Genomic DNA, 13,718 nt, shown 5'->3' with positions numbered 1-13,718 from the left:
ATGGCTTCAGAAAACACTAACACACAAAGTATTATCTCAATTCCTTGAACAAAATATAAACAGTTATATCACTGATTTTCAACTTATTTCAACCATGATGAAGAGTGCATGAATTGTCTACAGAATTTATAAACAGTTATATCATTGATTTTCAACTTATTTCAACCATGATGAAGAGTGCATGAATTGTCTACAGAATTTATAAACAGTTATATCATTGATTTTCAACTTATTTCAACCATGATGAAGAGTGCATGAATTGTCTACAGAATTTATTCCTGGTGGATGCAAGCCATTGCAGATTGCACGCCGTTTCCTTTTTAAGTTTTAATGTAATGTTCTAGCTAGTTACAGCTTATTTATGTAAGCATAATTTTACCATTTATATTTAATTACTATTATTTTCTAATAAAGTTTCTTTCAAAATTCTAGGAGCGGGGGGAAATTACCTCCACTGCCCCCATCTTGTAGATACTCATGCAAGAATGCCACTTGTGCAAATATGTGATACCTTTTCTACATTAACCTCTTCCTTCAGATTTAAAACAAGCCTACACACAGTCATGTAGAGAAACATTCTCTGTTACTAAAGAACTTTAGAATTGTATGATTTATACAAGATTTTTTATACATCCCACATTTTATATTTTTAACAGCTCTGAAAGGCAAAAACTTTGAAACCCATTGCATTACATAGGTTCAGCAGAAAGCCATACACAACATTCCCTTTTTGCACTCATATCACCAGTATATGGTTCAATGAACTGTGAAAACCAAGTGCAACCTGTGATTGAATATCAGAACTGGTTGAAGAGCATTACTAACAAACTATAATTGTATCCAAACTTTCTCTCAACATATAGTCATTAGAAGTACACATTTGCACTCTAGTACACCAACAGTTGTCTTGTCTGTATCATTCATAGAATATTTGTTGATTATTTGAAAAATCAAAGTAAACCATCTACATTTTAGTTTCTTGAATATCATTACGTGACTATGTATAAGTAAATATTCTTTGATTGTTAATAATTATTTTAGAAATATATTTTGAATGGCATATCCAGTTGAAATGTATTCACAAATTAACCTGCCACCTACATTAAAAAAACGTTTATAAAGTTACCTGTTTCTATTAAAGCTGTACTGGTTCCATTGAAAGAACACTGTTCAAAACTATCTTTGTACAAAATGTAGGATTTAATGTTTAAAATATTTAGCTGTTTTTCCTCTGTGTATCAAGTTTAATTCATCATAATATTTTCTATAATAAAGGTAAAGAAAGCCTTACCGATGATTAAGAATAGAATATTGATAACAATGATGATGAAAAGGATGGTGAAGTTGTGGTGATATTTCAATGTATGTAGAACAGGCAAAGAACCACGAAAACCAGCTTTATGGTAATCTTCTAGTTTGATAAGTTTGCAAGATAAACTGTCTTTTATGCACTGAAAACAAGAAACATTATTTGACTACTCAAAAAATCATGACACTAAACATGCTATTAAATCAATCCATAAGTTAATGATTTATTCTTATGTTAACAATTCACAAAATTATGAACTATGCAGTAAACTTATATTAAAGGTGAACAATAACTTGTATACAATCAAGAGGTAAATAATTCAGAAATAAACATTTTCAAGAAACAATACATAACTGTTAAACATGACTTGCTTCGAAATTAATGTTTGTTACCTGTTCAAAAATGTACAATACCAGACCATGCTGTTAAATATTCTATATCAAGAAAGAATAACATATTCTAGTAAACAGTTACTTATAAATGAATATTCTTCTCATGAGAGTAAGTCGTTTATGATGCATCAGCATATTAAATGACAGAGCAGTTTTTCACCACTAATTCATATTAATAATTCTATCAATAAATAAGTTACCATCTTCAACTGCCAAGCCTAACTATGTAACGATTTTCATTGAAAACTTTGGTCCCCTTACATCAGTTATAAAAGCTATTCCAATAACAAAAGAGTTACCACTAACATCCTCAACTATCAAGTCTAATTATGTGAAGAAATAAATTCTTTAGACTCATTTATAAAAGATATTCCAATAACAAGAAAGTTAGCACTAACATCCTCAACTATCAAGTCTAATTATGTGAAGAAATAAATTCTTTAGACTCATTTATAAAAGATATTCCAATAACAAGAAAGTTACCACTAACATCCTCAACTATCAAGTCTAATTATGTGAAGAAATGAATTCTTTAGACTCACTTATAAAAGATATTCCAATAACAAGAAAGTTACCATCAGCATCCTCAACTATCAAGTCTAATTATGTAAAGAAATGAATTCTTTAGAATCATTTATAAAAGATATTCCAATAACAAGAAAGTTACCATCAGCATCCTCAAGAGGTGTTTTTTTTTTAACAGCTTTCCAGCCCGAAATACCAAATATTTTAAAGTTAATATTTTCAATCTTTTATGATATTTTGAATGGATCTGCTTAAGAAAGGAAAAAATTTAAACTGTCAATAATTGTACAGAGTTTGGTAAATGTATATTAAATCCAGTATTTTTCTTGCTATGCTTTATAGGAATTTTGAGTTATTACATGACACAATGCTACATTTCATTAACTGTCACACTTTTTACATCATTTGAAGTTAAAATAGAAATATTTCTAATGAAAGGTAAATAAAATACATACTGTACACTTGCAATGCATGAAACAAACACAACGGTCCTTAGGTTTCAAAACAGCTTGTCTTTCAGCCACGTGTTCCACATTTTCACTTCTAAGCTTCACTGAGATGTCAGATTTTATTACATTAACATTAGAAAACTGAATAATAATTGGTAAGTCAGTCAAACAATACAACATAATTCAGAACTAGCCCTGATCCAGAAACAGATAATCTGTTATTCAATAGTAGGAATATAAATGTTGTACAGTAGTGAACACTTATTGATAATTTATAAATGGCTTTTTCCTTCTGACATTTTCTACACACATGTACATATAACTGTCACCAGTGGTGTGCTTACAGAATATATCACTGTTTAAGTGTATTAAAAAGATGATTTATTATGTAAGAAACCACAAAGAACAACATTAATAAATTTTGAAAAGACTGTGATGGTTATTTTTCAGTAATGACTCCACTATAACCACTAGTACCCAGCAAAGTTATACTTACTAATCAGTTGAAATACAGTGTAATTTATAATTTAAACACTGCTTTCTGAGCATCTCATAAACTAGTTGGTCTAATATTACCAGAGGCACACAATGTTATCATAGCTTATCCACCAGAAAGTATCTTTAGTCTCTGTTGGGATGTTCTGTTACATTCATGGGTGCTACACTACAAACTTTGCTCATTTTGCACTGTAACTGTAATATTTGAAATTCTTAGCACATGTTTCTTTTTTTAAAGTAATAAGCAGGTGTAGCTATCCATATTCTTTGCACCTGAACAACTCTCTGGTACTAGACTTGTTTTTTACAGTTCCCCAACTAGGCTACGTAAGGAATTTGAAACTGATAAAATATAACATTAAATAGTTTTAACTACTTTTAAAACCCTCACATTAATAACATGTTATCATATAAAAATGACCAGGTATTTAAACAAGTGATAGGAGTTTCAATGGGACCTATCTATTCCACTTGTTTTATAAATTTATATCTTTATTTTATTATCAGAATAGGTTTACTGAAAACAACTTAAACCCAGACATTTCTGCTTTTACCTACAGATATATAGATGAGTTAATTAGTATAAAAATTCTGAGATAAGTAATGTTATTAAAACTATTTATACACTATAATAAGAAACAGAAAATACTATACTTTCTAATCTAGAGGCACATTGTTTAGAATTATAAATTAAAATAACTGAAAATGATATCCATATAAATATTTTTGATAAAAGAAAATATTCTTTGATAGATTGTTTAGGCAGAGTATTCATGATGAAACTTTTTAGAATGGACGGCAACTGCCTGTTGTGAAGACACTAGTGTGGAGGATGATGTTTAGAAAGTCGTCCACCTTGAAGACAAAAAGGCGGAAGACTTTTAGAAACGTCATCCTCTACAATCGTGTGTCCACAACAGGTAGTTGCTGTCCATTCTGCAAAGTTTCATCAAAGAAAATATTTTTATTTTCCAGTATATGGTTTACACTGTGTTAATAGTAATGTATCATATCCTTGTATTATAAACATTATATTGAAATACTGATGCTAAAAGTAATATTTAATGGATATAATAAAGAAACTGAATAAAATTATCAAAATATTCTGTGGAAATTATAAGAATATATTAAATAAATGTAAAAAAGCAAAAATTAAGAAAATTTTACTGAAGGTTCCTGTTAAGTACATTTAGTTGTTAACAGGATAAGTTAAACAAGTTGAAACTATTTTATAACAATGCACACATTATCACATATAAAGGCTTGTTTACAGTCTGAGAACTGGTAGTTACAGTAGATATAATGGATGGTAATTGGGAGTTGTCGTAGTTAGTTTAGATAATTGGTTGGGACCCTTTATACTAGTATAATTTATCTACTGGGATACTAATTAGTGCTTTACCACCATAATGGGGTCTGAAATGCAAAGTTACTTACCCCCAAGTGGTAGTATTTTATTATTATTACTTCTTCCTTACTTTGGAGAGCAGTCACCCCCCCCCCCCCCCCACAACTGTCTGCAGGCAGTGAAGGGTGACATAGATCTGGGACCTTGTGGGCTTGAGCACCCACATCTCACTCTCCTAACCTCTGTTTCCTTTTATTATTATTTATGAATTTCTCCATGTGAGACTGGTGAATGAAAGTTAAGACTAATAGATGGTGTGTCCCCACCAATATGCAAATCCTACTTCACCTCTTGGCCCAGCGTGGCCAGATGATTAAGGCTTTCTACTCGTAATCTGAGGGTCGCGGGTTCGAATCCCCATCACACCGAACATGCTCACCCTTTCAGCCATAGAGGTAGTATTTGTTGTTAAAAGTCTAGCCCAAGAGTTGACAGTGGGTGGTAATGCCTAACTGCCTTCCCTCTAGTCTTACACTGCTAAATTAGGGATGGCTAGTGCAGATAGCCCTCGAGTAGCTTTGTGAGAAATTCAAAACCAAACCAAACCTACTTCACCTCCAAAAACTAGGGTAAATTTAATATCCCACATTATAGCCTGTACCCTGGTAACCCTTTTGATTTGTACAGTTTTTTTTATTTTGTTTGGGCTTACTTTTATTTATAATCATTATCAGATGTTTGGATTTGTCATTTTTTAATGCAGTTCTTCCTTTTGATTTTGTTTCATTTTACATGACTGTTCTGTATTAATACACTCTCTCTGTATATATGTATGTATATATATTCTGTTTCATGTCAGTATCATACTCATGCATGACTTTGTTGTACCATGACAAATAACGTCATTTGAACCACACATCTCCCCTTCAACAACTATCAAAATGTGCTTACTTCAGTAGCAATCTTTTCTAAATGGCAGCTTGACTGCATAATGAAAAACTGTTATAAATTGACGATGATTCAACAAGATTTGTCATCTTCAGATACAAACACCTCTGGTTTTAAATCTGCCTTCTATAACTGTTGGAATACCATTTTCAGGTTTACAATCCCAGATCAAATGTGCAACCAATCACCAAGTCTCTTCAGTGTGAGCTTTGTTAGCTTCTCCAAAGTTAAAAGCAGGTTACAAACATAGAAAAGTATAACATGAAACTAATCTGTCATGTTGAAAACAGTTTCAGGTTGGCTCTTGACTCCAAGCTCAATTTGCCAGTATCCAGGTTAAATGTGGTGAATTAATGTGCTGCTTAAAATAAATCCAAACATTCATCTATTCATAATAATGAAAAGACATCGATTCAAGTTGTACCACATTCATCATAGCTACTTTCTTCTTGAAATTCACAAGTGTGGACCACCTACAACTCTTTCCTTTCCTATAGCATTTGCTATAATTTGGTGGTGGCTACTTTCCCATATTTCCAGGAGTGTTCAGATGGGCATGCATCACCTGTATCTATGTAATGGTTGTTTCATCCAGTCAGCCATCAGGTTCCACAAATACGTTAGCATATTTAGCCAACAAGTGTCTGAGTTGTTGGTGCTCTGAGTCTAGACTGCTTACAAAAGCCTCAGCTACAGACATCATATATGTTGGTAACCATGTATTAGTTACATGTTGGTAACCATGTGTTAGTTACAAATGAGGCACAATAGACACAAACCTACCATTACCTCCAGTCCAATCACTTCACCCACCATGCAGCAAAAACCTAAACAACCTATTATCCATAACTGTAAAACAACAAGGTTTCTCTTTTCCTTATACAGCCTGAACAAAAGCTGGGTATTATCACAGCACCAATGCACTAGACTTCACTCAAGAATACCAGTTTTGTACTTGGGAGGTACTATGACTTCCTCTCAACATACTCTATAAGGTCCATTATTCCTGTGTTCAGTCTGACCAGCAACGGACAACTCTCTCACATACATTCATGTAGTCCACCGTTCCTGTGTTCAATATGACCATCAATGGACAACTTTCCCATGAACTTTGATTGGCAGATAGAACTGAATGATAAGTTTCATCTCAGAAATACCAATGACTACATTTGTCCAGTGACCAATGCATCAAAAATACAGTACTGCAGAGATGCCAACTATTTCAAATGACTGAGTGTAATGATTATAGACAGAGCCCGTACAGATATCGTTCAACCACTGGATACAGTTTTGAGTAATCCATGTCTGTGGATCCATCTGTGGCTAAACTGTAAACACTGTTAGTAAGTATACTTGAAATCATTTTGTCATCTTCATAACTCAACATTTGTACAATGGCTGTAGTTTTGGTTCTAGCACAGCCATATTTTTTTGCTATATCAGAGCCTGGGAACATTTTTCTGAATAGATGTCCTGCATGATAAGCTACAGCTAGGGGTAAATTATGAGCAATGACGAATTGTGTGAAAATCACTTCTGCATTTATGGTTTTATATTCTGAATTCTTACTCATAAATGTCGTTATCTGCATAGTTTTTGTCTTTGCCACAGCCTTTTGTTGGTGAGATGCCAATTTTATATGTCTGGAACAATCGTTTATTCCGCTATGCACCACAGAAAAATCGATGTGACAAACTGTACAAAACGCATGATTGTCACTGACTTTTGATGCAATGTCCAGATATTTTGCACTATATTCTTTCCTAAATTTTTGATTCACACTTTTAGTCCTTGTAGATTTGCCAGCCCTCCCGCTAGTACAGCAGTAAGTCGACGGACTTGCAATGCTAAAATCAGGGGTTTGATTCCCCTTGGTGGGCTCAGCAGATAGTCCGATGTGGCTTTGCTGCAAGAAAAACATACATACATACATAGATTTGCCAGAAACAAGACAATCTGGTGAATGAGGCCTCTTTTTTTTTCTGTCTTATAAACGATCACATTGGTGTTTCTATGCCGCTTAGAAATCGAGAAATATCTATCTAAGCGAGTGCTGATTGACTGACAAGCACTGATAACATAACTATGGATTCCCCCACGTACCCAGTATGGAGAAGCACTGCACTCAAACTATTTGTAGACATCAGAGATACAAATATTTTTCATTATTTCAAGCACAAACATGATTATTGCAAGTAGCCATTTGGACTATGTCTTTTATTTATTATCAAAATTTATTTGTATCTCACAAGAACTTTTCATCCCTTTCAAGCCCTTTCACTTTATTGTATAGGCCTATATAATAATTTAGGAGTTGCAACAAGTTGTAATATTTGTCTGTATGAGCATATAGTCATAATGTATACACTAAAATTGTAATGATTACACTCAAATCGTAATAGTTGACACCTTTACAGTAGAAGAGCCACATCTTCATTTATATCTAATTTGCTTGCATTTCACAAAGTATTTAATTCAGAGTCATGATAAACCACTAGATCTATCAGTGTTCAGACTACTCATTTATCAATTAGGAATTCTACCTCTTGCCCTTATACTCTTGAAATGCATGCACCAAGACTCACTTATCACAAGAGAGTTGAGCTGGCCAACAAACATATTTGTGCAAGCTGTGATCACAGCCACCCTAGTCAGTTGCCAGATGCAACTTGAGCTCTGTTAGTTTCCTTGAACTATAACTACTTTACCATCTAATACGTTGGCTTTTCTGCTGAGCTGTCACTCAAAATCAATAGTCTTGTCTACCTTGCTTATTGGAAAATCACTTAAATGTTACCCAACACAGCACAGGTAAAGCAAACATTTCGATCATCCTTTCCGAGCTGATGCACATATACAGGCATCATTGGCACAGGCAATAAGAGGATCAGGAAAGTCCTATCTATTTACTGGATACAAGTGTGGTTGTCTCACAGCGCTGGGATGTGTGGATGGTGTTAAAACTTCAACATGCTTGAGATTGGCATAATATGGTTGCCCAAGAAAAGTGGTCTGTTTAAGGTGTGACCACTGCAAGCTGATTTCCTGTCTTGCAACTTGTTTTAAGTTACAGCTTCATGCCATATTGCTACAGAAACAGCCTCAACAAAGGTGAGAATATCTCTCATACCTACGTAGGACTACATTCTTTCAGTGGGTAGCCCTTCCACAGACTGGCCAATGAGGTGTAAATGGTACTGTTGATCCATGTAGGCACACACATGCTCTTTATGGTATTTCTCTTTTGAGTCTTGTACTCAAGTCAAGGAATAGCTCAGTGATAAACTGGGTTGAACATTCAACACAATTAAACAATGTTTACCATCCTAAAATTGCTACCTGATTCAAGGGTTTGATGGAGACTAGAGCCAGACTCAGGTCAGACATTGCTCTGTAGATCAACCATTCCATGCCTGACACACTTCAAACCTTTATTTGCTGCACTCTTGAATGTAAGTGTAGTTATATGTTTGTCTTACTCATATCACAGCTTGAACATTCCTTTCATGGCCTTTTGGACCCCACCTGACCAACATTTCCTTGATGTCAGGATCTACTGATCACCACCTGACCAAGGTTTCCTTGATGTTACAATCTCTTGGCCACTACTTGGTCAAGGCTACAACATTATAGCTATATTCATGGACTTTGATTGTTATAAGGGTAGATAATCCTTGGTCCAGAGTGTTAAAGGAGTAAGTAGCTATCTGCAATTTATATATTAGCTCTGCATTATCCCACTCTTCTGTAATCCACTTAGAGAAGCTCACCACTGCTCCATAGCCTATTTGATGGTTACTATCTAACCTGTTGATGAAACAGTTTCTGTTGGTAGACATTTTCCATCAGTGGCATCTCGAGTATTACCTTGATAATCTTGGTTGGTTTTAAACAAAGTTGAAGTTGGATGGTACTCTACCTAAAAAATGTCTAGGAATACTATTCAGAGTGGTCCATTCAGTCTCAGTCTTCAAATGCTCAATCATGTACAATCTTTACTTGTTTGTGTTTTCCTGGCACTGAGGTTTATCCTCAAGGAAAGAGCACAAGCAGCCTTCCCGTGTACAACAGACATTGGTAGTTCTTCTTCCAGAGTTATCAGATGCAATTAGATAGAAATCACAGACCTTTGTAGCATTATTGAAAGTCCAATATCCAGAAGAGGATTTCTTTTGTCCTTGAAAATCCTTTCATACAATTGTTTTTCTTCATCTACTTCCTTATTATTTTGGTCATAAGTCTTTTAAGTAGTGTAAAATACCATTTTGAACAGTATAAAGCCCTTTTGAACTGAGTTTTTTAGAATACCCAACTTTATGAGAATAAAAATTTCTGTTTAAGAAAACAAACTTTTAAAACAAATTTCATAATAATTTAAGTAACTAAAATAAATAAAGTGTTCCCAACGATTAAAACAATGCATTATAATCTTTATAAGTAACTTGTACTCATTACCGAGTTGATTTTTAGCTTTATTTAGGTTTACAACTTTGATCACAAGTTTATATTACTACATGCAAAAATTTAAGAATGGAGCATATGGATCACTATCTTTAAAAAATACTTTGCTACTCACCTGTGCAAACAATGTTGTCATTAATATCCATTGATCCAAGCTGAACAAACAATAATAATACTTTCTTACTCTGAGGAGGAATAAACACTGAAACTTCTGAGCTGTCAGACACTCCCTCACTACACTGGACAGCTTTAGCAGTGAAACGAGCCTCAACCAAGCCAGTGTTTAGAACATGCACATGTATCTGACTTATACCAGCTGTACTCAAAGTCACTATGGCAATCAACTGTGCAAAATAACTGAAACATAGAGTTAGTTATAGTTTCTACAAAGTTTTAAACTTCTGATTCTACAGAATGTGTAGAATACTTTCATCTATATAATACATAAACAACTCTAACAAGTATTAATATACGTTAGTTTTCTGTAAATATGATTTATCCTAAACTCAGGCTTAAGTATCTAATGAAAGATCTAATAATTACATGAAGAATAAATATAATATTGAACAATTTTTAAACTGGACACCAAGATTTAGCGAACTACAGTATTGAGAAATAAAAGATTTTACTTTACTAATAGCTTATTTTGAACATACACTTCTGGAATCCATCTAATAATTTTGTATATAATAGTTAATTTACTTTGTTATCTCCAATTATTTTATGTCACTCACATGATGGAGATTTAGAAATGTAAACACTAATACTATTGTGTCAGAAAACTGACCCTACCCCTTCTGTAAAACTGTTATGTTCCTTGCATCAATTTCAACATGAACAATAGTGAGGTGGCGGTAAGTATACTCTAGAGCTAGCCAGTGTTGACCAGTAGTTTTGTTTATCAGGATTGAATCTCTGTGGGGTGTACCATAAAACCGAAGCAAGAATGAACCATTCTTCCCAGCTTTAAGTTTCTTCTGTTACATAAATCATTAAGTATATAAAACAACTTTTGCATGAAAATATCTGAAGTCGTCAAAATTTTAAAACACATTTCTTAATAATTTCAATAATTATATTAATTTGCAACATTTAAATAACATTATTGTTTGCATGTTACACAGTGGTTTACTTCCTTATTAAGTCAACACAATACTGAAACCTCTTGCAAAATAGCTGTAGTTTGAACTAAAATCATGTCTTGAATCCAAACAATAAAGTTACAAGTATCAATCTGATTATTATCATTACAACATTTGTCTTTCAATTTAACTTTTAAAACAAATTTGTACACTTCAAGTTTGTAATGTTCTTATTCTCAAAACATGAATAGTAAATATACACATACACATCAAAGAACAGTTGTGATAAAAAGTTGTTTCTTGTGACAAAATAATGTATAAAATCTCTACTTTCTTACCATAACCCAGATTTCTTTGTTGCAGGCCTGACATAAAATCACCTATCTACCAATTGTTGAGAGGTGTGAATGTATTTCAGGGGTAAGTATCTATTTCAATTTAACTTTAATTCTAAAAATGTAAAATTAAAACCAGGTAGACTTATCTATGGAATACTAAACCTATCAACAGAGAGAGTCACGACAGTTCACCATAAGTTGGACTTCTCAGTACTAGACAAGAATAAATAAAAGAAGTGGACAACAATAATCCAGAACCAGAGTAAAAATCAATGGACTGAAACAGACGAGCCTAATAATAATTTGGATATAAATGACACTAGAAATGAAAAATGCTAATTATAGCAGGGTACACTGCTATCCTAAACACCCTTTAAATAATATATAATGGAAGAGCCATGGTATGCATGTATATATGCAGCCACACACATTCTCAAGTGTTGCCCCATGTGGTGAAGTAAGAGGCATTCATGGTCACTGTACTGTCCTGTACTGGAAGATTTTCAGAAGAGAATACCAATAGTAGTAACTATGAATTGGACACACTTCTGAATTAAAATTAAAACCACCTTCATCTGGAAAGAATGGAAAAGACACAAAACTGACTTGTTGAGTTGACACAAAATGTGTAAAGACTCAAGAATGAGCTTCATAACTCTGGGACAATACAAGGGGAACATTAAATACAGTTTTAAATTGTACCATTCCTCCATCTTGATTGTAGCTGTGAGACAATGTATAGGGAGTAGTTGTTCTTGATCTGATGGGCAGGATAAGGTGGGAAAAATGTTGAAGATGTTACCTGAGAGTGTGCCCAGATGAAATTTGTAAATTAAAACCATCATCAATAAAAGAGGAAAGTTATCTTTGGCATAAATCTGGAAAAAGAAAGAGTTTATATATAAGACTAAATGGCTTCCTAATCCTTCCAACGGCTGAAGTGTTCCTTGGGCTATACTGTGCTAAATACTGGGTTTGTACAAAACAGGATTTAGTAGATCAGGATGATTTATGCAAGAAATGTAGTTAGCTTGAAACAAAAAGCAGCTGTATCTAATAGACTAATTTTATGAAATGGTCAGAATAAGCTATTCATCCAAGAAAATGATAAAATCAAAGATGGCTTTTTGGCAAAAAACATGTGAAGCTGCAGTTATAACAAAGAGAAAGCATGTGGAGCTGCACTTATAACAAAGAGAAAACATGTGGAGCTGCACTTATAACAAAGAGAAAACATGTGGAGCTGCAGTTATAACAAAGAGAAAACATGTGGAGCTGCAGCTATAACAAAGAGAAAACCTGTGGAGCTGCAGTTATAACAAAGAGAAAACGTGTGGAGCTGCAGCTATAACAAAGAGAAAACATGTGGAGCCGCAGCTATAACAAAGGGAAAACGTGGAGCTGCAGCTATAACAAAGAGAAAACATGTGGAGCTACAGCTATAACAAAGAGAAAACATGTGGAGCTACAGATATAACAAAGAGAAAACATGTGGAGCTACAGTTATAACTAAGAGAAAACATGTGGAGCTGCAGTTATAACTAAGAGAAAACGTGGAGCTACAGTTATAACAAAGAGAAAACGTGAAGCTGCAGTTATAACAAAAAGAAAACGTGGAGCTGCAGCTATAACAAAGAGAAAACGTGTGGAGCTGCAGTTGTAACAAAGAGAAAACGTGTGGAGCTGCAGTTGTAACAAAGAGAAAACGTGTGGAGCTGCAGCTATAATAAAGAGAAAACGTGTGGAGCTGCAGCTATAATAAAGAGAAAACGTGTGGAGCTGGAGTTATAACAAAAAAAAAACGTGTGGAGCTGCAGCTATAACAAAGAGAAAACGTGGAGCTGCAGCTATAACAAAGAGAAAACGTATGGAGCTGCAGCTATAACAAAGAGAAAACGTGGAGCTGCAGCTATAACAGAGAAAGCGTGTGGAGCTGCAGTTATAACAAAGAGAAAACATGTGGAGCTGCAGCTATAACAAAGAGAAAACATGTGGAGCTGCAGCTATAACAAAGAGAAAACGTGGAGCTGCAGTTATAACAAAGAGAAACATGTAAGAGCCACAGTTATAACAAAGAGAAAACGATGGATCTGCAGTTATAACAAAGAGAAAACATGTAAAGCTACAGTTATAACAAAGAGAAAACGTGGAGCTGCAGTTGTAACAAAGAGAAAACATGTGGAGCTGCAGCTATAACAGAGAAAACGTGGAGCTACAGTTAAAACAAAGAGAAAACATGTGGAGCTGCAGTTGTAACAAAGAGAAAACATGTGGAGCTGCAGCTATAACAAAGAGAAAACGTGGAGCTGCAGCTATAACAAAGAGAAAACATGTGGAGCTGCAGTTATAACAAAGAGAAACATGTAGA

General features: G+C 34.0%; 1 protein-coding gene across 1 annotated transcript in view; it reads right to left on the bottom strand.

The window, feature by feature from the left end:
- Window positions 1-689: 689 nt before the first annotated feature.
- LOC143227580 (hapless 2-like) overlaps window positions 690-13,718 on the bottom strand; it is a 35,309-nt gene continuing 22,280 nt past the window's right edge. The window contains exons 7-11 of the mRNA XM_076459010.1: window positions 10,723-10,907; window positions 10,046-10,287; window positions 2,682-2,779; window positions 1,292-1,451; window positions 690-784 (exon numbers count right to left, since the gene is read on the bottom strand). Of these exons, the coding sequence (XP_076315125.1) occupies window positions 690-784; window positions 1,292-1,451; window positions 2,682-2,779; window positions 10,046-10,287; window positions 10,723-10,907 (780 nt within the window). The remainder of the gene's footprint in view (window positions 785-1,291; window positions 1,452-2,681; window positions 2,780-10,045; window positions 10,288-10,722; window positions 10,908-13,718) is intronic.

Source organism: Tachypleus tridentatus, chromosome 9 (assembly GCF_004210375.1).
Source record: "Tachypleus tridentatus isolate NWPU-2018 chromosome 9, ASM421037v1, whole genome shotgun sequence".
NCBI classification, from domain to species: domain Eukaryota; kingdom Metazoa; phylum Arthropoda; class Merostomata; order Xiphosura; family Limulidae; genus Tachypleus; species Tachypleus tridentatus.
The sequence above is the reverse complement of the archived record's forward strand: the minus strand, read 5'-3'. Positions and strand labels throughout refer to the sequence as shown.